The following is a 27,071-nucleotide window of genomic DNA, read 5'->3' on the forward strand; positions in this document are numbered from 1 at the left end:
ATTTGGGCACGACTGATTGACTAAGCACAGCACATAGAGTATTGAATAGAGTTCCCTGTGTTGTATACTAGAGCCTTATTAGTTGTCTACTTTGTATATAAGTGTATAACTATAAATCCCAATCTCCCAATTTATTCCAGACACTTTTTCTTGATCTCCTTGTTCTTTGACCATCTACTTCAGAAGGTGTGTCAATTCCTTCTCTACCATGATGGTATGTGAACATTTTACAACCCAGGAATGTCTTTCTCGAGAACCTGTGAGCCCGCCTTCCTAAAAGTGATCATCTGAAAAATGGGTCCCTTTATCCCAGTCTGTGTAGAAAGGCGGAAGCTTCATTTCCACAAGTGCCAATGACTAAGCACAGATGGGAACCTTGAGGCTGAGGGCCTGTGTTATGTTCTCATTAGCTCACTCAGTGTTTACAAATCCCCCTATCCCAGTCACTTGTTTCAGGGGAGTTGAGTTCAATCTTTCTCCTTCCAGTAGTCTCAACCTTTATCACAATGTCTTGAATAAAGTTTTCCTTGCCTATTTAACTCTTTCCAGTGCAATGTTTTTGGGAGGATCTGTGGCTCCTTTCTATTAACTAAATAGCTAAAGAAAACTCTTACTCTCAAAACCCATAATGATAGGTGCTTCAGTCAGTTAGGGGTGCAGTAACAGAATACCTTGGATGAGGGTGCTTATACAATAATTATTTGTTTCTCATAGTCTGAAGGTTGAGAGTCAGGATTCAGCACGGTCAGGTTCTGGTGAATGTGTCTTCCTTAGATTTTGCCACCTTCTCATTTATCTTCATGTGGCAGAAAGAAAGGACGAGCTTTATTCCTCTTTTTAGAAAGATGATAATGTCATGGGGACTCCACCCTCATGATGTAATTACCTCCCAAAGGCCCCACCTCCTGGGACCCTCTCACTGGAGGTTAGGGTTTCAACATATAAATTTATGTGGGGACAGAGAGATTTAGTCCATAACAATAATAGCTCACACTACTTATAGTCAGCAGAATTTAGTTAGGATGTTCGAGGTACTATGCACTTAACAGAGTGATATTCTCTAAGTTGGTCCCATTTCCTTGTTTTACATAATTTATCCTGTTTAATTATTAGAAATATTCACCAACTTTTATAAATAGTTCTTGAATCAACTGTAGGAAAACTTGCAAAAAGTCCAATATGTTGCTTGGTCAAAGAAATACAAATAGACTTGGCAAATTGGAGCTGTAGTAAAACTCAGTGAATTCTCCATCATTGAAATCATTAATAGGACATACCAAATTTAATCACAAATTCTTTTAAAGTTCTTTAACTAACATGAATTGAACGTGCCCCTCTTTTCTCAGAAAACAACTGCAAGTTCATTATCTGATGAATAGACACATTGTAAATGAAATTTGTTAAAATGACTTAATCATTGATATACCACCATTATCACTTCCAAAATGTTTTCAGGTTTTTGAGACATAAATGATCACATGTGCTTTACAGAACACGCAGTTCCATTTATGACTTCATCAGGATATTTCTACTCTATATCATTTCTGGGGGAAATTTTCTATCATTACCCTAAAAAATTAATTAGTCCATTTTGACAAACATCTTTAGAAATATTTAGAATTGTTTAATAGAAAAGTTGTCTTTAAACACCTGCTGTTATTTTCCTAGTTATTAAAATATTTTTAAAGGAGTACTTGGCCCTTAATAAAAATATTAGTCATACCATCCTTCCCCTTTTCCTTCTCACAACCAAAATAACAAAAATATTTAAATTACTGATGTTTTTGAAACTAAATGTCTTCATGATAGAAGTAAAAGTAACCATAGTACAAAGACAGTGATGGGACTTCCTTTGTGGCCCAGGGGTTCAGAATCTGCCTGCCAGTGCAGAGGACATGGATCTGATCCCTGGTCTGGGAAGATCCCACATGCCGCTGAGCAACTAGCCCGTGCACCACAGCTACTCACCCAGGACCCTAGAGCCTGCGAGTTACAGCTACTGAAGCCTGTGCACCTAGAGCCTACGCTCCACAACAAGAGACAGGTCCCTACTCAGGACAGCTAGAGACAAGACAAGCATGACAAGGAAGACCTAGCATAGACAAAAACAAATAAACAAAAATTAAAAAAAAAATTAAAGATAGTAATAAATTGAAAACATGCTTGCAACACACGACAAAAACATTCATTTTTGTGAGAAGAATTTACAGGGATCCAAATAAAGAGTACAAGTGGATACATTAGGTGTGAAACTTAATTTTGTTTATAAGATTAAATCTTAGGCTTTGTTTCTTCTAGGAAAGCCTGGGGACTCAGAAGGAGTAGAAATGGGTAGAGGAGGCTGTACTAGGGGAGGGGTGGGCGCACAGTCAATATTGTAAGACCTTCAGTGGGACCCTTAGCCTAGGGTTAGAGGTCATGCTCCACCAACAGGAAACCTGTCAGCAGTCCTCACCAGAGTTTGATGAGTCTGGGACAGAGGCCTGTCCATGCGCTATCCAACCCTCAGGCCTCAGGGCAGATGGGTGAGATGGGGGCCCAGGACAGTTTGGGGACTGTGTCCCACAGAGTCCCAGAGCCCTTGCCATGGGTGCCCACAGGCCAGATCCAGGCCACAAAGCAGCTGAAGTGAAAGTGAAAGTCGCTCAGTAGTGTCTGACTCTTTGCGACCCCATGGACTATACAGTCCATGGCATTCTCCAGGCCAGAATGCTGGATTGGGTAGCCTTTCCCTTCTGCAGGGGTTCTTCCCAACACAAAGCAGTGAACCTCTCCCCAGTCCCTGCCTCCATGACCTATAAGCTGCAGAGGACGATCTGGGCATGGTCCCCAGAGCCCTGGGCAGCTGGAGGATATGACCCTGGCTACTAAGGACAGAGTTTCCCAGCTCCTGTTCTCCATTCACGTTTCCACACTTGGTCCAGCATTGATTGGTTGTCCACCCCCAGGAGGTGGCAGGAGGTTAGGTTGGTGTGCAAGGATCTTACACATCATTTCAGGCTTGCCTCTGTGGTTGGGACTTCTTTCAAAGAGAGTAATTGTTGTGAAGTAAAGATTAACCCAGTTGGAAATTGCTACAAGTGTGTCTCTGCAGCTTAAATGAAGAGCCTGAGGCCCGGCTGAGTCCTAGGCGCCAGGACCCAGAGAGATGAAAGTTGGATGGGGTCTGGGACTTGGCTCTGAGGTGCTGCCCGCTGAGACCTGCCCCCTCAGCCAGGGCCAGGCACTGGACATAGGACCCCGACTGGGTGCCGGATACCCTGCACGCCCAGGACCCCGTCCTCCTGGCCTGGGCCTGGACCCCAGAGGTAGAGGGTGGTGCCTGGGACCTGATGCTTGCTTTTCAGAACTGAGAGTAGCATTTGTTTGGGGGGGAGGTTTACAGCAACATTAGGGCTTCCCTCTTGGCTCCATCGGTAAAGAACCTGTCTGCAGTGCAGGGGACCTGGGTTTGATTCTTGGGTTGGGAAGGTCCCCTGGAGAAGGCAATGGCAACCCACTGCACTATTCTTGCCTGGAGAATCCCATGGACAGAGGAGCGCGGCAGGCTACAGTCCATGGGGCCGCAAGAGTCGGACTTGACTCAGTGACTAAACCACCACCGCTACCACAAGAACATCATGACCTGACCATGACCTGACCTCAAGAGCAAAGACTCTGACCCCAGAAGTAGCCAGGCCACTCCCTCAGCGTTCCTAGAAAAGTGTTTTGCTGAACGTTTTCTGGGTGCTCAGCTTTTTTTGGTTGTCTGTCTTTTCTCCTTGTGTGGCCCTGCAGTAAGGCTTTCTCTCCTCCCTGTGTGTTAGGAGCACAAACTTGTGATCAGTACCAAGATGATATTCTCATCAATAATAGAATCTCTTTATTCTCAATGTGTTAGATTTGTCCCTCCTCACCCTGAAATGTTCACTATCAGCTATACTTGGGGACAGAACATTTTAATTCATATAAATTATTTTCATAATCAGAGAGGAATGTGTGAGCCTGAGATTCAATTTTTGAAATAAAATGGTTACTCTGAAAAGCCAAACTTGTCCATGAAATGACAGTAGCAGTTGGACAGTGGCAGTTGGACTCATCCTGTGCAGAGTCCAGTTAATTCTGAAGGTTCTGTGATGTGTGGTCGCCATGGTAATGTGGTGATACACATTCTGCATTCAGTGTGTTTTCGAGCTGAGAGCTTCATGTATGGTGGCAAAGAGAAATGGGTAACCTGAATTGTTTGGGAGGTAAGTTCCCACTGATCCTCTGAAGGCTGCTCCTTCAAATGGGCTGGTTAATCTTTACTGATGAACTTTCCTCATCTTTTTTTTTATTATTTTTCTTTTCCATCACTCTAACTTATCTACAGAGTTATAACTGTGTTTTATAGTTTTGTATTATTCCTTAAATTATATTTTGATTCTCCTGTCAGCTGGCTGCCTTAAATATCTTCCTAGATTTCCAATTTCCCAATGCCAGTTTTGTACACCAGAAACAGATGAAAAGAACTAACAGAGGAGACCCATGATGTCTCCCCAACATCGGACATTATAGTAAAGGGAATTACATCTCAACTCTTCTCAAATGCTGCTGCCCAAATCTACAAACACTAGCAGTGTAAATCTAGAGACTTAAAAAGGAAAGAAACTGGAATTTACTGGTAGGATTCCCATGGGTGATGTGGGCTGGATCATTGTTTGTCTGTTGCCAAGGAGTTTAGTGAGATGGCATAGTGCTATTGGGTTGGTAGGAATAACATTTGGTCACTGAGGGAAGAAGAGCCTGTCTGTTGATCCTCAAGGAGAATCTAGGGTTACGGTCTCCAGGCTGTGAGGATGGAGATGATTTTCAAAAAGAATATGGGGCTCTGTTGTCTTCCACTACAGGGTCTAGAGCATGATGAGAAGTTGATAGAGTCAGAATTTTAGTGGAGAAAGATTGAACTCCTGCCCATTCTTAGCTAGCACTTGGTCCAGGCTGCTCAAATAAGTGTTCAGATCAGCTGTGAGACTTGGAGCATCTCAGACTTAGTTAAGCCACCAAAGGCCAGCACAGAGCCCACCTCCCAAGTTAACTCACATTAACTGCTCATCCAGACTTGCTCAAGTTAAAGGGAAGTTAATTCTTGGTAGAACCATCATGTGGCCTTTGGTTTAGACGGTTCTGAGCTCTGAGCCAACTTGTTGGCCAAACAGACCGCTGGTCACTTAGCACGGTGAACTGGGCTTTGGGAAGGCTGCTCGTGAGACGGTTGAGTGTGTGAAGAAGCTTTGGAGGATGGACAGACTTGGAATCCTGTGGTCTTTCTGAGGGGCTTTGCTCAGAGGAAACTTGTATTTTGGATCAGGAACTGAGATATAGGCATGAGTGGTAGAAGGAGGATTTGAGCTCTTTTTAAGGCTGAGGCATCTTCTTCAGGGCATCAGCTCTTATCCACAGAAAACTAGGGGCAGGATAATTTGAGTTGGAGGTAGGGTTGAGGTCCTGGGTAAGGGGTTTTAGCACAGGTCTCAGGGGTGCAGGCATCTGTGTCCTCAGGGAACCATCTACAATCCTGCCCCAGGTTCACTATTTATTATTGTGTGACCCTTGGAAAATCACTTCCTCTCTCTAAATTTCAACACCATCTAATGTAACATATGGATTACAGCCCACACTTTGTCCACCCTTCCTCTTGAACAGGGCTGAGTGTCCGAAGAGGTGCTAATAGATACTCTCCATGAGCTATAAAAACTTGTTTCGGTGAAAAAGCTAAGGAATAAGCTTCCATCCCCACTTATTGGAGCCATCAAAATGTCCTCTCTGCTTTCAACCACTACTGAAGCTCCATCTTATTCTTGCCATCATTCAAGGTTGAACATTTAACAGAGAAATTATGAAGCACCAGTCATTTACTTTTGTATTTATTTATCTGTCTGTCTATCATTTATTTATTTGGCTGGATCGGGTCTTAGTTGTGGCATGTGGGATCTTTATCACATTGTGCAGATCTTTCGTTGCAGGGCACTGACTCTCTACTTGGGGTGCTTGACCTCAGTAGTTGCAACAGGTGGGCTTAATTGCTCAGAGACATGTGGAACCAGAGTTTGCCGAGCAGAAATCAAACCCCATCCCCTGTGTTGAGAGGCAGATTCTTACCCACTGGACTGCCCGGGAAGTCCCTCCTTTATGTTTCTAATATTTTACCTGTATTTAATCATTCTTGGCCTCATAATACTAAAAATAGGCCATGTTAACATTTCTCCAACTCAGGACAGGGAACTGAGGCAAAGAGGGATCCATATGTCTTTCCCAAGTACCTGCTTCTCCTAAATGTGATTTGAATCCAGTCCATCAGGCATGGTAACCATGCTTTGCTGAGCTTCTAGATCTCAGTTAAATAGAGATATTTGCACACACAGCCAGTCTGTTGGATGTTTTCAGTGCACATCAAACTGCAGAACTTCCTAAGTCCACCTTGGATTCAGGAGGCCTTGCGAGGCATCTGGTGAGGAAGGGGACCAGAGGATTGAATTATGGATCAATTATTATTAGTTCCTGGGTGGTCCTCTGCCGGCAACATGTCGACAGCTCTCATCATTTCACAGGAAGTCTCATCCAGAAGGAGAGAAGGAACACCCCTAAAATGTCAAGAACATCAAGAAGCAGCTGGTTGAAGAGAGTTTCGTTTTGGCCACATAATAGGGTGCACCCTATAACTGACTCAACTGAAGGTACTGTGGAAATTTTCTCATGAAGTTCATTCAAGAATGAAAATTGTAGTATGTTCAGGGCCTGATATTTAAGAAAAAAAAAAACACCAGAAATATTAAGCAATGTCCTTTTATTTCATGTGTTCAAATGGAAACTATATCAGTTGGTACTGCTTTAACTATGAAAGGAAAGATGCATTTTAAATTCAACATTTGGTACATGCTTAAAAGTGGAAATGGTCTCTAGCTATGGTTTGGACATTAGCTAATGTTTTAACACTAGCTGTGATGTGTTCCCCCCGAAGTCATGTTTCAGGATTTCTTTAAATCATTAGACTTTATTTAAAGCAGGATTACATTGACATAAAAGTTGTATGGATTAGACAGAAAATTCCAATATCATATCACTTCAGTTTCGGCTATCAAATTCTACTCACAGATAACATATCTATGCTACATTTTTTACAATTAGTGAGAAAATATATTTTTAGTAATTCAAAGTCTAACATTGTTAGTTCACCTAACATTCACACTGTGTATTGTTATATTCAGTGATATTTTAAATATGCACATTTAAATTATAGGACCATACAGACATCTACACACTAATGTTCACAGTGTATTATTAGTAGTTAAATACTAGAAACAACCCAAAGACCATCATGTGATGAATGGATAAATGAAATGTGGTATGTACTCAGAATGGAATACTATCCCGCCATAAAAATGAATTCAGGATTGAAATATGCTATAAAATGGATGGACGATTAATACAAACATTTATTATAGTTAGTGAAATAAGGCAGGCACAGAAAGACAAATATTGCGTGATTCCACTGGGTTAAGGTACACAGAATAGGCTAACTCATGGAAGCTGGAAATGGAAATTACCAAAGTGAGGAGGCAATGGAGAAGGTGGATTATGACTTAAAGGGTACAGAGGTTATATTGGATCTGATGAAAAAGATGTAGATGGTGTTGATAGGTACATTAAATTGTGAATATAGAAAAATCAAGATTGCCGCAAGAAATATCAATAACCTCAGATATGCAGATGAGACCACCCTTATGGCAGAAACTGAAGAAGAACTAAAGAGTCTCTTGAGGAAAGTGAAAGAGGAGAGTGAAAAAGTTGGCTTAAGGCTCAACATTCAGAAACTAAGATCATGGCATCCGGTCCCAGCACTTCCTGGGAAATAGATGGGGAAACAGTGGCTGACTTTATTTTTCTGGGCTCCAAAATCACTGCAGATGGTGATTGCAGCCATGAAATTAAAAGACGCTTACTCCTTGGAAGGAAAGTTATGACCAACCTAGAGAGCATATTAAACAACAGAGACATTACTTTGTCAACAAAGGTCTGTCTAGTCAAGGCTATGGTTTTTCCAGTAGTAATGTATGGATGTGGTAGTTTGAGTATAAAGAAAGCTGAGCACCAAAGACTTGATGCTTTTGAACTTTGGTTTTGGAGAAGACTTTCAACAGTCTCTTGGACTTGAAGGAGATTCGACCATTCCAACCTAAAAGAGATCAGTCCTGGGTGTTCATTGGAAGGACTGATGTTGAAGCAGAAACTCCAATACTTTGGCCACCTTATGTGAAGAGCCGAGCCACTTGAAAAGACCCTGATGCTGGGAAAGATTGAGGGCAGGAGGAAATGGGAATGACAGAAGATGAGACAGTTGGATGGCATCACTGACTCAATGGACATGGGTTTGGGTGGACTCTGGGATTTAGTGATGGACAAGGAGGCCTGGTGTGCTGTGATTCATGGGGGTCACAAAGAGTTGGACACGACTGAGCAACTGAACTGAACTGATGGAACTTTGTCATTCTTAAAAATTATGAGAAGAATAAATACAATTTATTTTTGATGACAATGCTGAGTCCCTAGTATATTTCTGTGAGCCCATGGACAGCAGCACACCAGGCTGACCTGTCTTTCACTATCTTCCTGAGTTTGCTCAAATTCCTGACCATTGAGTTGATAATGCTATCCAGACATCTCATCCTCTGTGGCCCCTTCTTTTCCTCCTGCCCTCAGTCTTTCCCAGCATCAGGGGCTTTTTGAGTGAGCCTGTTCTTTACATCAGGCGGCCAAAGTATTGAAGTTTCAGCATCAGTCCTTCCAATGAATATTCATGATTGATTTCCTTTATGATTAACTGGTTTGATCTCCTTGCTGTCCAAGGAACTCACAAGAGTCTCTTCAGCACCACTATTCTAAAGCATTAATTCTTTGGCACTCAGCCTTCTTAACGGTCCAAGTCTCACAAATGTACATGACTACGGAAGCCTAGTGTGATTTTTAGTGCTTCCCTCTGTCAGACCGAGTTTCAAGGCGATCAGGTTCCCCTTAGCCAGAAAGCTTAAGGCTCTCTGACTCATTTCTGAAACGTTCATCTCCTTTGCCTTCCTCCAGCCATGAGAAAGGTTGGCCAACAGATTTCAGCCCACACTTATTAACCACCCGTATCCACACACACCCCCGATGTGTCCACATTAACAAGGTCTTCCCAATGAGCATCACAAATGTCCTGACAATTCCTCTATGTCCTCCTAGAGCTCCCTGAGAACCAGCCTGAGGGGCTACCCATTTCAACGCTGGAGGAAGAGGCTCTGCCCAACTCCATAGTAAGTGCCTCCGATTCATCTGAGATAAAAGTGTTGCTCCATGACTGTATTTTCTAGTGGAATTCAGATAAAGGTTGAAAATATTCAAGACAGTTCATATAAACAGTTTTTAATTTGATGGATGAATCTCTCCCAGCAGGTAACTTATTCAAAAGGATGTTTTTCAAAAATGACAACATAAATTAAAAACTGGAATCGGGAGCAGTTTCCTCAGCAGAAACTATTCCTTCCTGAAATGAAAGTTTTAATTACTGGTGAAAATGAGCTGGAGTGCTCTTCCAGGAGGAGCTCCAGCCTTTCCCACAGATGTCCTCTATGTGTTCTTTTGGGACTACGGACTCAACGGCACATTCCCATTTGGTTTTCTGAAAAGAAAAAGAGAACAAAAGCCCTGAATGCACAGTACTCAAGATGCTGACACCCTCACACTGTTTTCTTCTTTCTAATTGCAGGCCTGTGAACAAGCCATTGAACACGGTAATTATTCAGGGATCATCCCTCTGATGAAAATAATCTAGTTGATGAAGGTGGCAATCTCTTGCCGGCTCTATTTGGAGAGTCGCCCTGACACTGGATTCCTAAAGGGGGTGAAGGCACAGGGTGCAGATAAGAGACTAATCTCCCGGGAAAGAAAATGTCTGTGCTCTATGGTACCTGGAAACCACTACATCATTTAGATGCGTGGGTTTGGGTCCCATGTGTGAGCCCATGCAGTGTGATTCTAAAGCTGTCTGTGTGTGTTTCCTCAGGAGATGTTTCCCTCTTATAAAGCACAAGTCAACTGTGAACTTTCTAAATACTTCTCAACACACTGTGCACTGGCTATAGATTCCCTAATTCTTTCCTCATCTCAGTCATTCCTCAAGTTCGGTTAATATTCATCTTGCTCGAAGGGAGATGGTGCTGAGAAAAATGGACCAAGCTATTGACCTCCTAAGTGGGAAAAAAATAACCTGAGAACCTTGGGGTGGTCCCAGTGTGTCTGCTGTGGACCCGTGACCTGCACTTATCACTCAACCATGGGATCCTCAGTCATGGAGCAAGGGGGTCCCTGCATCTACGTTTATGCCTGGAGGTACTAGAGCTCCAGAGGTCCAGATTGTGCCCATCATTGTAAGATGGGCTCAGTGGTCATGGAACCCAGGGCAAACGTAGGTGGATTATTGCCAACATTGTCACAGTCGTTATTGTGGAAGGCACCTTGGGATTCATATCCTCTTGGTGAGTTCAAAGCTCTGAAAGTTGTGTTCCCTTGTTTAGACAGTACAGGCCACATCTGTTGGTGCTAGTGTCACTGCTTAACCAAGGACAAAAGCAGAGTGTCAACAGAGAGATATTTCATTGTACTGGGTGACATTACCATAAGCCTTACATTGGTTAAACCCTGTAGCACACTTTTAAGGGAAGGTGTCAAATAGATCTCACAGTGGAACTTGACACTCTGCTTGGTGACCTTGACTCTTGCTGTAAACCTCCTGCACACCAGGGTCCAAGAAGGTCAACGTTTACCCCATGCTTTCTCTCCATGATGAACTGTCCGTCTAAATGTATGGCTTCACTGAGTGTGAACAGACACTGACTCAGTGGACGTGGAAATATTTGGAAAATGAAGACTAGGAAGAAACATCACATGATAGATTATAGCTATTTGGCAAGGTAGGGTTGAATTCAGTTCTCTTAACAGAGATTGATTATAATGAAGAGCAAAATCTCACAGAAAACTTAGTAAGTGCATCAGCTGAAACTGAATCCTGGGGAGGCAGTGATCTAGGAAGAAATCCAGAAGATAGGTGTGATTTACCAGAAGCTCTAAACAGAAAGGAGGGTCATGGGTCTCTGTCATTGAAAGCTGGCATGCATTGTAATGTTTCACATTTCCCCATTGGTTTGGTTATCACCAGTTACATGCAGCCAATCTCCTTCATTGCCTTCTTGCTTGTCTCCTTGGTTGTACTTCATCCAGCAAAGTGGAGGATTCAAGAGCAGCTCAGTCCATAGTTACCAGCCTCTCTCCTGTACACATTCCACCCCATGTCCCATCCAATAAACACACAAAAAATCTGAGATCTTTGTAAACAGCCTCATCTCTGTCCTCATGGCCTTCTGTTTCCCTCTAGCTCCCCAGGAGCACCTGGTGTTGGAACTGCCCCAGGCCGGGGCTGAGGATCCGCCTCTGCCACCCCTGGAGGTAAGCTCAACTGTCTGTGTCTCACAAAGGCTGCTGCTTCACCTCTTTATGTTTCATTCAGCGAAATACAGTTATAGTCATCTGACAATGTATATTAGCACTTATGCATGCAGTTTGTTGCTGGTGAAATATTGACGTTAAATCTGTTATCAAAACAGAACTGATCCAAAAGGACACTAAAAATAGCATCAATTCCGACTGTAGGTACATTCCTCAGTAGAATTTTTTCCTCCTGGAAACTGAAAGATCTTAAGTGAAAGAGCCCAGCCTTTGCAACAAGGGTCCTCTCTGTTTTCTTTTGGAACGATTGATTTTTTAAAGAGTTTAGGGGGTTAGTTACCTGAGGAAAACAAAAAAATCAGATAACATAAAAGTTACTGCAGAGAACACACGATGCTGCCACCCTCACACTGTTTTCTTCTCTCTAATCACAGGCAGCCGGAGAAGCCAGTGAACGTGGTAAATATTCAGCAACCATACCTCTGCTGAGGAACAGTTTAGCTGATGATTGTGGGGCTCTCTTGCCAGCTAGCTTTGCAGAGTCACCCTGATGCTGGATTCCTAATGAGAGTGAGGGTTGGGGGTTCTGAGAAAAGACTGATCTCACATTAAGAACAATGTCTGTGCTCTATGGTCCCTGGAAACAACCACATCTTTTAGATGATGTGAGTTTGTGTGAATCAGGGTTGGGGGCCCATGTGGAAGCCCCTGTGATGTGATTCTGAAGGTGTGTGTATGTGTGTTTCCTCAGGAGATTTTTCCCCCTTACACGGCACAAGTCAACTGTGAACTTTCTAAACACTTCTCATCACCACTGCCCACTGATTATACATTACCTGATTGTTTCCTCAACTCAGCCATTCCTCAAGTTTCATTAATATTCATTTTCCTCAGATGAAGATGCTGCTGAGAAAAATGGCCCAAGCCCTTGTCGTCCTAAGTGGAAAAACCAAACTGAGAACCTAGGGGGCTTCCAGTATTTCTGGTCTGCAAACCTCACCTGAACTGATCACTCATCCTTGAAATCCTAGTCATGAAACAAGGGGTCCCTGCATCTATGTTTATACCTGGAGGTATTATAAGCTCGAGGTCCAGACCGTGCCCATCATTATAAGGTTGGCACAGTGGTCCCAAAACCAGGGCAAGCAAAGTGGATTAACAGCTACCTTTGGCACAGTCTTTATTGTGAAAGGCACCTCGGGGTTTGCATCCCCTGGTGAACTCACAGATTGTTAGTTTGGCGGCCTTGTGTCGACAATGCTGGTCCTGTCTCTTGGTGCTAGTGTCATGCTTAAACAAGGAATAAAGCAGATTATCATCAGGGAGGTATTTCATTTTACTGGATGATATTACCACAAGCCCTACATTGATTAAACCTGGTAACACACACTCTAGGGAACGTGTCAAATAGATCTCACATTCGATTTCGATAGTTAGCCTCATGACCATGAGTCGTCGTAATCTCCTAAAGCGCTGGATCAGAGACAGTCAGCATTCACCCTTGGTTCCTCTCCATAATGAACTGTCTGTCCCATTAAATGTATCACTTCTCTCATTGTGGACAGCCACTGTCTCAGTGGACATGCAAATATTGTTTGGAAATTGAAGACTGGGAAAAAATATCACATGATTGATAATAGATATTTGTAAAGGCAGGATTGAATTCAGTCCTCTAATAGAGCTTGCTTTTAATCAAGAACAAAATCTCATAGAAACTTGGTAATTTCAATAGCTACAACTTTGCATCCTGGGGAGGGAGTGATCTAGGAAGAAATCCTGGGCTGATTTAGCAGATGCTCCAAACAAGCAGGAGGGACGTTCATCTCTGTCATTTAAAGCTGGAATGCATTTTAGTGTTTCTTTTTTCCCCACTGTTTAGGTTATCATTAGATCACTTGTTAAAATGCCGAGGCTCTCTTTCATTTCTTTCCCGTTCCTCTCGTTTGTTCTCCTTCATCCAGCAAAGAGGATGATTCAACAGCAGCTTAGTCCATAGCTACTTACCCCCTCATGCATACACTTCAGCCTTTGTCCCTATCAAAAAAAAAAAAAAAAAAAGGCTGAGTGACTGCTGAGTAGCCTCACCAGTGTCCTAAGAGCTACTCTGTCTCTCTAGCTCCCCAGGAAGACCTGGTGGAGGAACTGTGCTTTCTATAACCAGCTGTCCCACTAAACAGATGGCCCCTGTGAGTATGAGCAGCTAGTGGCTCAGTGGGCATGTACACACTATAGAAAATGAATATTGTGAAGAAGCAATAAAGGGGACGAACTAGCATTTTATAATTCTATAATTTGAAAGACTTAAATTCCAAATGGCAATTTAGTTCCTGATCCAGAAAAAATAAAATTATAGTACCTTCACATAAAAAAAGAAAATATTGATAGAAAAATATTATTCCTAATAGCTATTTATAAATGGTAGGAATTCAGTAATATAAAATCTTGTGTATTTGATTTTCTCTAAGACAAGTAATTAGTGAATTAATAGAATAGCATACTTTACCCAGGATTGATTTCAGTCCTCTAACACAGTTTACTTTAAATCAAGTCCAAAGTTTCATAGAAAATATGATGAACAGAGTAGCAGCAACTGTGGATCTCGGAGGAAGAGTGATCTGGGAAAAATCAGGAGACAGTGGCGATTTAGCAGGAGCTCAAATGATGGGCTGCCGTCTATGGGGTCTCACAGAGTCTGACATGACTGAAGTGACTTAGCAGCAGCAGCAGCAAACGAGCAGGAGGAGTCATGGGTCTCTTTCATTGAACAGTACACCCATTTTAGAGTTTTCCATCTTTTAGATTGAATATTTCATGTTGATTAGATTCCTCTAGCTAGAAAGCCAAAGATGTGTTTTCATTTCCTTCCTCCTCTTCTTTACTTTCCTTCCTCCTCCAAAGAGGATGGAGGAACACAAGTTCAGTCCATGCTTATTAACCTCCCACATCTATACACACCACCCCATGTCCACACGAAGAGAAAAAACCCTGCATGATTCCTCAGCCTCCTCTCGAGCATTCTAACAGCTACTCTGTGTGCCCTAGGTTTCACTGAGGACCTGCCAGTCAACCCAACTTGTGACAGGACCGAAGAGACTCCATATGTCTCCAAGGAAAGTTCTTTTTTTTTTTTTTTTTTTCCTTCCTCTGGTCTGAGATAGAAATACTTTTTCATTTCTTTTTCAGTAGAATTAAGTTATGAGTCTTTGAAGGTGTTTGTTTCAGATAGAGACAGTTCCCTTGGTTGGGATAATGTGGAGTGAGATACTTATTACCAAATCATGATGCCTCAGTCCACAGGATATTAAAATTGTTAGCATCCATTACATCCTGTTGAGTACAGATTTCTCTCTCCTGCAGTCAGATTTCCTCTAAGAAAAGAATTCTGCAGTTTCCAACCCAAACGATCTTGGAAGTTCCATCCTCCAGGCAAAGGTCTTGCCTTTCATCCTGAGTATGTGTGTTCTGATATTGCTGAACTCCACCAGTGTTCCTCATCAGGATCTGTCACTAAATGAACCAAAGAGTGTGCATCTATGTGATCTTATCCTCATAGTGCCTTCTCTTCTGTACTTGCAGGTGGCCCTTTCAGAATGTGAAAATGGTATGTATTCTAGAAGCATTCACTTTGGGAGAAAAACTTTGTAGATGAGAAAGTTGGGGCTTTCTCTCTGGTTTTAGTGTAGAGGCCAAACTGATTCCAAATTCCCGCTGGCAATGAGTGTAGGGGCCCTAGTGACAGAAAGTAATGTATAAGTCGAGCAATGTGGCTGATTACTGTAGTTCCAGGAGGAACCTGTACTATGGTTAATAGTGTAGGTTTGTGTCCATGGGACTGGGTGTGTGTCTGTGTGTAATGAATAGTGTGATTCTCCATGTGTCTGTGAATTTTCTGTCTTGTGTTTTCCTCGATATTTGTCACCCTAAACATCACTGTTACTGGTGTCAACTTCCCCCCAGAATTTCCCATCACCGTGTACCATTAATGAGTATGTGCATAAAAATTAAACCAAGTATACACATTCACTGTATCCATTGATTTTATACCAAGTGAACATCCGATACCCTGAAAGACAAATCTCATCACTCCCCAGGAACATGTTGACCCCAGAGTCTTTTTAATTTTTCTTGAATTTCTTCTTGGCTCTGCTGGGTCTTCATTGCTGCACAGGGTTTTCTCTGCTTGTGGAGAGTGAGGGCATCTCTCTAGTTGTGGTGCATAGGTGTATCACTTTAGCAGCTTCTTTTGCTACAGAGCATGGCTTCTAGGGCTCTTGGGCTTCAGTAGTTTTGGAAGGTGGGCTCAGCACTCGTGGCTCCCGGGCTCTAGAACACGGCTCAGTCCTTGGGGTGCACTGACGGGTTTAGTTTCTCCAAAGCATGTGGAATCTTTCCAGACCAGGGATTGAGCTCGTATCTCCTGCATTAGCATGTAGATTCTTAAGCACTGAGGCACCAGTGAAGCCCGATACGATTCTTAAAAAACAAAACTGTGTTTTAGTATCCCCCTCCTGGGTCAATCACACCTTCATTTAGTCATAACTCCCATTTCTTACTAGGTCTTATAGAATTTTGATTGGTCATGATTCATCTGCCATTTCCATCATTCAAACTCTTTCCTATTAGAGCCTCAGAATGAGTCTTTCCCCCTCAACCAAGGCCCCCAGTACTGGGGAGGCTCCTTCCTTCTGCACGGATCCCTGGTGGTACCCACATGCCACACCCAGGTCTAGAGGAATCTGAGAAAGGAGGAACCTAAAAGCATAGATGAAGTTCAGGCCAGCTTTGCCTCTTAAGCTTTGAAGTGTCCAGTCAGTCCTGTTAATTCAGTGCACTGTGTTGTTCAGCTTGTCTCTAGAACTTCTCCATCCTGCAACAAGAATGTTATACCCATTAAACAGACACTCCCTCTGTCAACCTCCTCCCAGTTCTTGGAACCACCCTTCTACTCTCTGCTTCTCTGAATTTTCCTTTAGAAACCTGAGGTAAATGGAACTGTGCAGTATTTGTCCTTCATTGACTACCTTATTTCACTCTTAGCAGGATCCTTGAGCTTCATTCACAGTGCTGCGAATGACAAGGTATCCTTCACTTTTAAATGCTGAAAGGCTTCCAGTGTATGTGTACACCCCATTTTCTTTTTTTATTTATCTGCCCGTAGACACTGGGCAGTTTTCTTGGATTTTGTGTACAAGATGGCAATGGATATGTGATTGTAGATATCTCCTGGACATTCTCATTTTATCTTCTTTGGACATAAACTCAAAAGAGTGATTTCTGGATCTTATGATCAGTCTCTTAATACTATTTTGAGGGACTTCCAAACTGTTCCATAATGGCTATGTCATTTCACATTCTTACCAACAGGTACAAAAGTTCCAGTTCGCTACTTTATTGCCAAAATCTTTTCTTTTCTTTTTAGAATACACAACCTGAAAGGTGATGTCTCTTTTTGACTTGGTTTCCATTTCACTGATACTTCGTGATGTTGAGGACTATTCCTATGTATATTGAGCACTTCTCTGTCTTCTATGAAAACATGTCTATTGAAGCCTTTACCCATTTTTAAAAGTCAGTTGTTTGCCTTTTGTTGTTTTGAAGCTGAGTTGTAGGAGTTGCTATATATTCTGGATATTGGCCCCTTATTCAGATGCAAAGTTTGCAGATACTTCCTTTCATTCCATCAGTAGCCTTTCTGTTGATTGTTGAAGAGACCATCTTTTCTTGATTTGGTCATCTTAGAACCCTGGCGAAGATCATTTGGCCTCACGTGTGTGAATTTATTCAAGATTCCCTCCTTATGATTCCTTGGTCTCTCTGCCTGTTTTGCTGCAGGTAGAACACAGCTTTGACTGCTGTGGCATCCTTACCTGTTTTGAATTCAGGAAGCCTGAAGGCCGCATTGTCGTTCTTTGCTCTCAGGATTGTTTTTGCTCTTTGGGTTTCTCTTCGGTTGCATAAATTTCAGTATTTGGGGATTTTTTCTTTCCATGTCTATAAAAATGACATGAGACTTTGTGAGTGGTTTCAATATATATGTACATCACTTTTAGGAGTATAGGAAGGTCAACAACACTCAGTATTCCAGTCTATGAATATAGTATGGTATTCTGATTACTTGTCTCGTCTTTCTTTCAAAAGCATTCTGTGGTTTTCAGTCCACAAATCTTTCACTTCCTAAGGGGCATTTTCTGTTGCCTTGCTTGGGACCTCCAGAGTCAGGGATGAGAAATATGGGCTCTTGAAGACTGTGAATGTCCCTTCCCTCCCCTCTGTACCTACTCTCTAGTTACTTGTCAAACAGGAACTCTGGGCCATGCCCTTCACCTCTGCCTACAAGTGAGCCCCCTACTGGGGATTTGCTTTGAATCTGAGTGTTCACCTTACTATTTATTGGAATGTTCACAAGCACTCTCCTAGTCCCTGGCCTAGGATCAAGAGCCCCAAGTATCCCTATATATGAATGATCTCATCAGGGCATCAAATTGTCTACAACAGAGAAAAACCTGAAGAGGCAATTAATTACCTTTTCCTCGTCTTTGGAGCTATGAGAGCGGAACTTTCCAACGTAGTAGGCAGTAGTCACGTCTCCCTATCTGTAATTAACATATTGAAACAATAATTAACATATTTTAAAAAAATCACAAAAAACACACATTTGTTGATCACAGTAGCCGTATTTCCAGTGTGTCCACAACTGTTGGAATTTCAGCTTTGTAAGCTTGAATGTAAGCGCTATATTGGGCCTGTAGAAGTGTAGTGTTACAATGTGATTCTGTCAGCATCTCTCTCGCATATGAAATTTTGCACTGGGATCGACATCTTGTTGAGAGGCTCTGACTCCACAAACACGGGGGAGGTCTGTGAACCTGGAAGAAAGACCAGGGCAGTGCTGTGTGAGCCAAGCTGAGGAGGAGAAATGGGTGGGTCAACTTGTATAATAACTGTATTATTGCTCCTGGTTGTCTTTCTGCAGACTGCTTCCTGGAAAATATTAGCAACAGTGATGCAGAAGACAACTCAGGTAGGGAACAACTCTCAGGTGGGCTTAACAGGGAGAGGGTTCCAGGACCACTTGAGTTACACTTAACTCTTTGAAGATGAGGCAAGGTGAATATCAACTGAGGAAGTAGAAGGAAATATGTGTAGAATTTTTATTTGTTCTTTTCATATTTTAATGATTTTATAGACCCATGTGATCATGTGCTATATCGTGCTGTGCTTCAAGACATCTCTTTTTATTTGTCCATTTAAAAATCTCCTTTCTGACAAGACTACTCTTTCCTTGCCCTTTCACTGCTAAATGTGAAAGCTTGGCTTCTGGTCAATACCTGCAGGGTTTTATGTACAAGGAACTTTGGCTTTTTGTTTAGATTTTCCTGTGATGACCACATGCTGTGGACACACAATTCTCGTGGTCACTTGACACTGGAGACCAAGTTCTGGCAGTGAGTGTCAGGTGGCGGGTGAGACGTGAACCCATCTCCCTCTGCATTTTCAGGACTTGTGGTTTCCCCTCATGTTGGTCCTCACTGTTTGTTCCTTGTATGAAGGGTGCTCTCAGAGTTGGATGAGTCAAAGCTCATGTGCTCTGGTGTCCCTGTCTGGGCTGAGTCTCCTGGAGCTCATCTCCGCACCACACCTCCCCAAGGATGCTGTGTTGCGTGAGAGCAGTCCATGTGCAGCTGCCCCTGGAGACCAGCATATCCACAGATTCTAGAGACTGTGAAGGGGCCGCTGGCTTTCTTTACACATTTGCTCTAGCAGTACTGCTGACCTGGTCTCCTGGGACTGACCAGACCTAGGTCAGAGACTCAGAGCAGCAGGACCCGGGGTGACTGCTCCCCTTAGGACCACTACTCCCTCCAGACCAAAGCTCCAGGTGGTTTTGATCACCGTCTTTGCACACTCCTCAACTCATTTGTTTACCTTTTATTTTTTTGTTTGTTTTGCATTTGAGCTTTGGGATTTTGTGATATATTTTGAGTATGAGTTCCTAATGTGATATATGGTTTGCAATTTTTCTGGAGGTTAACTTTTCATCCTACTGATTGTTGAAGAGACTACCCTTTCCCTATTTTGTTGTCTTAGAACCTTCGTGAATTTCATTTCACATTGAATCCATGAGTTTACTTGTTTCTTTGTTCTTTATTCTGGTATTTAGGGCTGTGCATCTATTTCTATGTCAGTATCATACAGCTTTGATTCCAGTAACTTTGTAATGTGTTTTGAAATCAAGAGGTGAGAAACTTTGGTCTTTGTTCTCAAGATCATTTTGTCTGTTTGGAGTTCTTAGTGGTTCCATGCATATTTTTGGAATTGTTTTTTCTATTTCTATGAAAATGACATTAATATTTTGCTTGGTATTGCAATGAATCTTTACTTAGGTTTAGGCACTGCAGAAATGTCAGTAGTACTAAGCCTCCAGTCTCTGAGCATGGAATGTCATGTCAATTCCTCGTCCTTGAGTCACTCTCTCAGTGTGGTGTGTAGTGTTCAGTGTGCTGGTCGTGTCTCTCTGAAGGCCCTGTGTCCCTCCTTCCCTGATCTCAGAGTCAGTGGTGGAGGGATGGGCTTGTGAGGAGACACAGTGTCTCTCCCTCCCTCCTCACCTCTTCTCTGATGATGTTCAGCACAGGTGCCCTGGGCCCTGTATCCATACCTGTCCCCTCAAGAGGAATACCTGCTGGGAATTCCTCTAAGATCTGGGTGTTGACATTGCTGTTTCAGTGTCCCAAAGGCTCATGAGTACCTGGGATGTGTGCATGAGCCCAGGAAATACCTACAAATGAATAATCAAATCAAGCCAGGCGGATGGATGCTCTGCAGAAACTGTTGGGGTACAATTCACAGGCCTACAAGTCCTGTGCTTATCTAGACTTGAGACCAAAGAAAGATCCCAGAGTTGACAGAGATCTCAAAGGTTTAATCGATGGGGTGATTTCCATGTCTGGAGTAAAAGGATCCTGGAGAGACACCCACTGTGGATAGCAGGGGACCGGCAGAAGACAGCAGCTGCAGCATTCGTCACTCGGGGGGGTTGGAAGTCTACCAGTTACAGTGGGGATGAACAGCAGGTTGGCTCCTTGGTTGAATTGGTTACCATGGAAACCAGTGGAGCATCACATCCCTCTCCTAGCCCCTCAGGCTAAAGACTTTCATGGGGCTGAAGTCTTGTCTTTGTTAATCTGTCAGCAAACAGCCATCCTGAAATGGCCAGAAATTGCAGAGGGAAGAGAGAGGAGAGGGAAAACAACAGAGGGGTGGTAACATCCTATATATAGCCTTGCATGCTCAGTCACTCAGTTTTGTCTGACCCTTTGAGATCCCATGGACCCATATCCCACCAGGCTCCTCTGTCCATGTATTCTCCAGGGAAGAATATTAAAGTGATTCACCATATCCTCCAAAGCCTCTTCTCAACCTAGGGATCCAACCCATGTCTCCTCTATTGGCAGGCAGATTCTTTACTACTGAGCCACCTGGGAAGCCCCACATCCTTCCTTGTAACAAAGTAGCCTGGCATTCCAAAAACTGTTCTACCACAATCTATCAGAAGTGTTAGAACAAGTGGTACTGATCTCCAGATTCATTCAATCTTCCCTGGTGACTCAGACAGTAAAGAATTCACCTGCAATGCAGGAGACCTGGGTTTGGAACTTGGGTCAGGAAGATCCCCTCAAGAAGGAAATGACCACCCACTCCAGTGTTCTTGCCTGGAGAAATCCATGACAGAGGGGCCTGGTGGGCTACAGTCCATAGGGTCACACATTGTTGAACATGACTCAGTGACTAAGCACATGCACGTGTATAAGCTTATATAGTGGGTGTTGTGTGTTATAGTGTGGTAGCCACTAGCCAGATATGACTGTTATAATTTGCTTAAAGGCATGTTTTACATGTGTCAAAAACACTTGGAATTTCAGGTTGGTTAGCATGAAGGTGAGAAGTCTAATGGGCCTGTAGAAGTGAGAGGTTGGAATTGACTCTTTCAGCATCTCTATCTTTAGGTTTGCAACTGAGATCAGTGTCTTATTGAAGGTCTCTGACTGCACAGAGCACAGATGACTGCCATCTGCTATCCACGGTGAAGTGTCTTTCTAGAATCCTAGGAAGACGTTCAGGGTGATGCTGTGAGAGCCAGCGGGGCCTCAACTGGAGCAGAAGTGGGTGGGTCGCTCATCTAATCACCTTGTTGCTCCTGGTTGTGTTCCTGTGGAATGCGTTGTGGAGAGCATTTGGTGCAGTGATGAGGAAGGGGACACGGGCAGGAAACAATATTCAGTTGGGATCTGATGGGAGAGGCTTCCTGGAACTTTAGGGTTAAATACCCTGCTTGGAGCCTAAGGAAGGTGAACATTAAATTAGGAAGAAGGAACTCTGTGTACAGTTCTGACTTACTATTTTCATATTTTCATGATATGATAGAGAAATTGTGTCCCGGACTTGCATCGTGCTCTGTTTATAAACACCTTTTGTTGCTTTACTCTTCAAAAATTATTTTGCCCATACGAGCTGCTCTTTTCTGCTTTTCCACTAGTATGGAAGCCTGGTCTCTGGTCAGCACATCTCGGGTATTGTGCACTGAAGTCTGTTTTCTATTGCATGTTGAACTCTGATGGCCATATCCTAGTGGGCACAAAACTGTCATTGCCACTTGACACTGGAAACCATGTACTTGTAGCGCATGTGAGGTAGTGTGTGAGATGTGAACTCTGTCCTCCTGAGCTTTCAGGACTTGTGACTTCCCCTCATGTTTGCCTTCACTGTTAATTCCTCATGTAGATGTCGCTCCCAGGGGTGGATGAGTCACAGCACACAGGTCCTAGTGTCCCTCTCTGGGCTCGGTCTCCTGGCGCTCAACTCAGCCTCCGCACCAGCCAAGGCTGATGTGCTTCCATGTGAGAAGTCCACGTCCAGCTGCTCCTAGAGAATGGCTGCAGATTCTAGAGTCTGTGAAGGGGCCACGGGGCTTCTTCACACAGTTGCTTTCACAGCCCTGCTGACCTGCTGTCCTGGGATTGAGCAGTCCCAGGGCAGCAGGTCCTGGGGTCACTTCTGCTCTCATAACCCACTGCTGCATCCAGAGAGTCCTGCCCCTTCTTCCCAGTCCCAGGCCTGCCCCATCCTCTGTCCTCTGTCCTTTCCTTACACCTTCCCAGGTTTCATCCCTCCAATTTTCCAAGTCTCAGTGCAAACCTGGAAGCTACCAGGTGTTTATGGAGGACCCTTGCCACATCATTCTGGCTAAATGAAATTGGAAGCATTTGCCTCTGTCCTCTCTAAGGGTTTGGGAAACTTAAGGTGTTGCTGTGAACATTAAGCATCTCCCAGAGACCTCAGGTCACCCCAGTCAACGGGAGAGTCTCTGTTGTGTGGAATTTTTGTCCTTCCCTCCCGCGGGGGTCAAAACCCTCTCAGATCCATGCCAAGTCCTCCCTGGGAGGGATGGATTGGTTAATTCAACAATGGGCTGATTGGAGATGTTGGTCATATACCCATGGTCCTTCTTCCAATGTGCCCCTGTTGGAGAACTCTAGGGTTGGTGGAGGTTCAAGGAGGAAGGAAAGGAGCAGGGACAAGAAGAGAGAAATGAGGAAGGAAGAGAGAGGAAATAGTGGGAGAAAGAGGCAAGCGAGGTCATGGGCAGAGATGCACGGAGACAGTGACCACCTGGAGGAGGAACAGGTGGTCACGGCCTCATTTCTGGTCACATGTAGACAAGTTGAGGGTGGCAACAGGATGTTGGAGGTCAGAGACCCACTTTTTCATTGCAGAGGTGAGACTCTGAGGCCCTGGGAGGTCCTTGAGGCAAGTACACCAGGGGTCCCAAAGCCAGGCTGTGAGGAGCACCAGGGTCCCCTGGTCATATCCTGACTCTAAGTCTCCCATTTGCTTTCCCACAGCCTCTGCATACGACGAATACATGGCAGATGATGAGGATTCAGAGACGGTGAGCAAGAATACTGAGGTCGCATACGACTGCTGCCTTGAGACACCAGACGAGTACATGGCAGATGATGAGGATTCAGAGACGGTGAGCAAGAATGCTGAGGTCATTTATTTCTTCTTTCATATCTTTCAAAAATTTTATCTTTCTCTGATCCATAGACTCTTCCTTGTAACCCTTCCCCATCTCCTCTTTCCAACTTTTTGTGATTAACCTTCTGGAGGACTTGGTCTCTTGTAGGCACTTAGGGTTCTGGAAGCTTATATAAAATCTATGAAATCTGTCTGCAGCCCTCTTCCCCCATTTTGTTAGCGTTGCCCTGGCTCCTGACCGCACGTCTACACCCTTGAACCTGGCTTGGTCACCTGCTGAGTGGCCTGAGCAGGAGTTGAGGCTGTAGTCAGTTGAGGCTGTAGTCAGCAGGTCTGGACCCACACAGCTGAAGGAGCCCCATGAAGTCTGCACTGCCCTGAGCTACTCCATATGATTGCTTTCCTGCTCTGGGACCTGCCTGACTGATCTCTTCCTTCCAGATGTCAGACAACTCTCTAATCAGCTCTTTGGAGAACGGCAAAAATGTGCTCAGTGATGACAAAAAAGACCAGGAGGAAGTGTGAACGTGGGGCCCGAGTTGAAAAGGTGAGGCAGACGAGGGCATGTGTCTCCATCATGACCCCAGCTCACTTGGTGCTTCAGAAACATGAGCAAAAACCCTGGGGTCTGCTGCTGAGTGTGACCACACAAGTGGAGACAAGAGGGTGGTAGCAATCTGCACCGATGAGTGGAGGATGCCCTTAGCACGTCTCCCCAGGGCACAGGTCCCGTCCACAGACACCCCCGAGGCTGCTGGGCTGGCTCCTCCGGCAGCTCTTACATTTGCAGGGAGGCTGGGGAACTGTGGGGCCACCGTGTGCAGGAGTCCAGGAGCTGCTGTTGCAGCGTGTTCCTTTTGAAGATCCCCACTGGGGGCTTCCTCATCTCCCTCTGCAGGACCCAGCTCTGCCCTCCAACCCCCCCCAAGGCAGCAAGGGGAACCCCTAGTTCATCACCAGCTGCAGAGAGAGGTTCGGGCGGCCCCACCCTCCCCAGTCCTGGGCTCCCGGGAACAGAGTGAAAGAGACACGGGCGCCCAGAGCTCGTGCAGTCAGGGAGTCACCTGGCAGCTCTGCCTCCCTGTGTGTGCTCCGTGGCCCTGAGGGTCCCAGAGAGCCTGGGGGGTGTCTGAGTCTGGGGTCCCTCAGGATCTGGAACCCTGGGGTCCTGGGTCAGCTCAGGTACCTTTTCTCAACCTGAAGTTAGAGGTTGTGTAGATTCTTCTGTGTATGTGTCCAATTCCAACTTAAGAATCACCAGAAAGCAATTCAGTGCCGTGTGCACTTCAGATGGTGGTGCTGGTGGTAAAGAACCCACCTGCCAGTGCAGGAGACACAGGAGCCTCAGGTTCAACTTCTGGGTAGGGAAGATAGACTGGGGAAGGTAATGGCAACCCACTCCAGTATTCTTGCTTGGAGAATCCAGTGACTGAGGAGCCTGGTGGGCTATCATCCATAGGGTTGCACAGACTCGAACATGACTGAAGTGACTGAGCAGCATACTTGGGATGAGTGGCAGGATTGAACTTACTCATGTTCCTTTTATTTATTTTTTTTCCAATTCTGTCCTTAATAACATATCTTGTTTTATTACTGTTTAAAAAGCAGTGTCTTCTCTCAAATTTTAATGTTGTAATATGCTAAACAAATAAAATGCACCTTTATAGTATAACAACATAATAACAATTTAACATCATAAACCTCAGGAGAGTTTGGCTGGGGGTTAGAAATGATTACTCAGGAAAAGAGAGACCCTATGTGTCTGTCCATTTCCAGTGCTCAGGTCTCAGGAGCAGTTGTATTGAGTGTAGGATGGGTGAACAGGTTCTCCTACCCACTGTGTCATCTGATCCCCGCTCCTCCCAGGGCCTAGAGGGAAGGGGGGCCCAAGCTTTTAGTCCTGAATCCGAGTCCCCTGTTCCTCCACCTGAGTCTCACTGTCCAGGGGCCCATCAGTTGAACATCGCTGGCCAGACGCTCAGGTGCACTTGCTCCTGTGGGGCATTTCTAAACGCTTCCCACTCACAGACAACACCCTCAACAGGGAGCAGCAAGCAGACCCAGCGCCCTGAAGATCGGAGCCCCAAAGCCAAGGCTAGATCCTGGGAAGCCTTCTGGGTCCTGCTCACCCTCCCCAGGGAGCCTTCCTCTGTCTGACTCTGCACCTCCCAGGGACTCCATCACCTGTGTTGTCGTTGCAGGCTCTCAGCTGAATCCCTGAAGACCTGGACCCTAGAGGCGGCGGAGCCCACACAGCACCAGGAGCCTCATTTGGATCAGATTAGGGGAGGCCTCACTGCTTCTTTCCTGAGGGCCCTCATTTAGTACAGCTTCAGTTGTTTTGTTGTATAGATTTTGTATTAGTTTTATCTACAAGTTCTGTATGTATCTGTATGTTCAATGTTTATAGGTAAGGTTTTTCATTAAATTTAAAAATCTATTTGTTATTTTTACAAAATATTTGCTTGTAAAACACACATGTATAGAATAGCAACCTCAGCAGAGGTAGAACTTAATGAATTGTCGTGAGCCAGTCACCCTAGCCTCTGCTACTAGGGTCACTGCCCCTTTCACTCAACTCAGTCTTCTTTGAGAAAGGAACTGCAGACTTAGTCCTTACATCTGTCCAGGGTCACCAGCTTCCTCTGCTTCCTTTAAATAGTCCCCCTGGCTTGATTTACTGAAGTGTGTCTGGACTGCTCTTTTCGTTAATCTGAACAAACTGTCGACAAGATAGCTGTGCACTTTCCTGGCAGAGGCCTGACTATCAGGACTCTGAAAGCATCAGAATCTAATTCAGGATGCACGCTTGGGGTCTCCGTACCAGTGAATCCATACAAAGTGTGTTTTGAAACAGACAGAAGAGCCACAGCGTCAGGCCCTGGCTGCGATTCAAAGACTACAGGCTAGTCATCTGCCCTGGGGCCTCGAGAGAACCCTGCTCCTCTGATGTTGCAAAGGAGGCTGCAGAGACCCACGCTGAGCAGAGCCTGGGGCAGATTCAGGGGTCCTACAGCATCAGTCAGGGGCCTTTCAGACTTGATGTTGATCCCATGCAGCTGCTCACCTGCCCATCCTTTATTTTGTATTTTTTAAATTAATTTTATTGCAAAATAGTTAACTTTATAGAGCTGTGTTAGTTTCTACTGTACAGAAAAATGAATCAGCCATATATATATGTATGTGTGGGTATATATATGTGTGTGTGTGTGTATATATACGTATGTGTGTGTGTGTGTGTATATGTATGTGTGTCTGTGTATATATATGTGTGTGTGTGTATATATATGTGTGTGTGTTAGCAAAGCTCCGTGAGTTTAGCTCATAGTGTGACTGGGAGAGTGAATCTCATTAATCTCCATTCCTCACTATTCAACCTAATGCCATATATGTGTGTGTGTATGTGTATATATATATCTATGTGTGTGTGTGTATATATATATATATATCTGTGTGTGTGTATATATATAAATGTGTGTGTCTGTATATGTGTGTGTGTGTATATATATCTGTGTGTGTATGTATATATATATATA

General features: G+C 44.1%; 1 protein-coding gene across 4 annotated transcripts; it reads left to right on the plus strand.

Moving 5' to 3' along the window:
• Nucleotides 1–731: 731 nt before the first annotated feature.
• Nucleotides 732–25,982, plus strand: LOC112582654. 4 transcript variants are annotated; one of them, XM_045165746.1, is made up of 11 exons: nt 732–6,695; nt 9,238–9,308; nt 9,761–9,785; nt 11,426–11,496; nt 11,931–11,955; nt 14,539–14,606; nt 15,073–15,097; nt 18,470–18,517; nt 23,400–23,446; nt 23,977–24,082; nt 25,737–25,982. In XM_045165746.1, the coding sequence occupies exons 1-10, from the start codon at nt 6,608–6,610 to the stop codon at nt 24,058–24,060; spliced, it is 552 nt and encodes a 183-aa protein (XP_045021681.1). In that variant the 5' UTR covers nt 732–6,607; the 3' UTR covers nt 24,061–24,082; nt 25,737–25,982. The 4 variants fall into 4 exon arrangements, with proteins under 4 accessions (XP_045021681.1, XP_045021680.1, XP_045021679.1 ...); XM_045165743.1 differs by having other exon boundaries at nt 2,173–6,695; nt 23,400–23,530; XM_045165745.1 differs by lacking the exon at nt 23,977–24,082 and having other exon boundaries at nt 2,107–6,695; nt 23,400–23,530.
• Nucleotides 25,983–27,071: the final 1,089 nt, after the last annotated feature.

Source organism: Bubalus bubalis, chromosome 5, assembly GCF_019923935.1.
Source record: "Bubalus bubalis isolate 160015118507 breed Murrah chromosome 5, NDDB_SH_1, whole genome shotgun sequence".
Lineage (NCBI taxonomy): Eukaryota > Metazoa > Chordata > Mammalia > Artiodactyla > Bovidae > Bubalus > Bubalus bubalis.

Coding starts and splice junctions, on each gene's coding strand:
- LOC112582654 (XM_045165743.1), top strand. CDS start 6,608: ATGTCAAGAACATCAAGAAGCAGCTGGTTGAAGAGAGTTTCGTTTTGG. Junction 15,098..18,469: donor CCTTTCAGAATGTGAAAATG/GTATGTATTCTA, acceptor GTCTTTCTGCAG/ACTGCTTCCTGGAAAATATT. Junction 18,518..23,399: donor TGATGCAGAAGACAACTCAG/GTAGGGAACAAC, acceptor GCTTTCCCACAG/CCTCTGCATACGACGAATAC.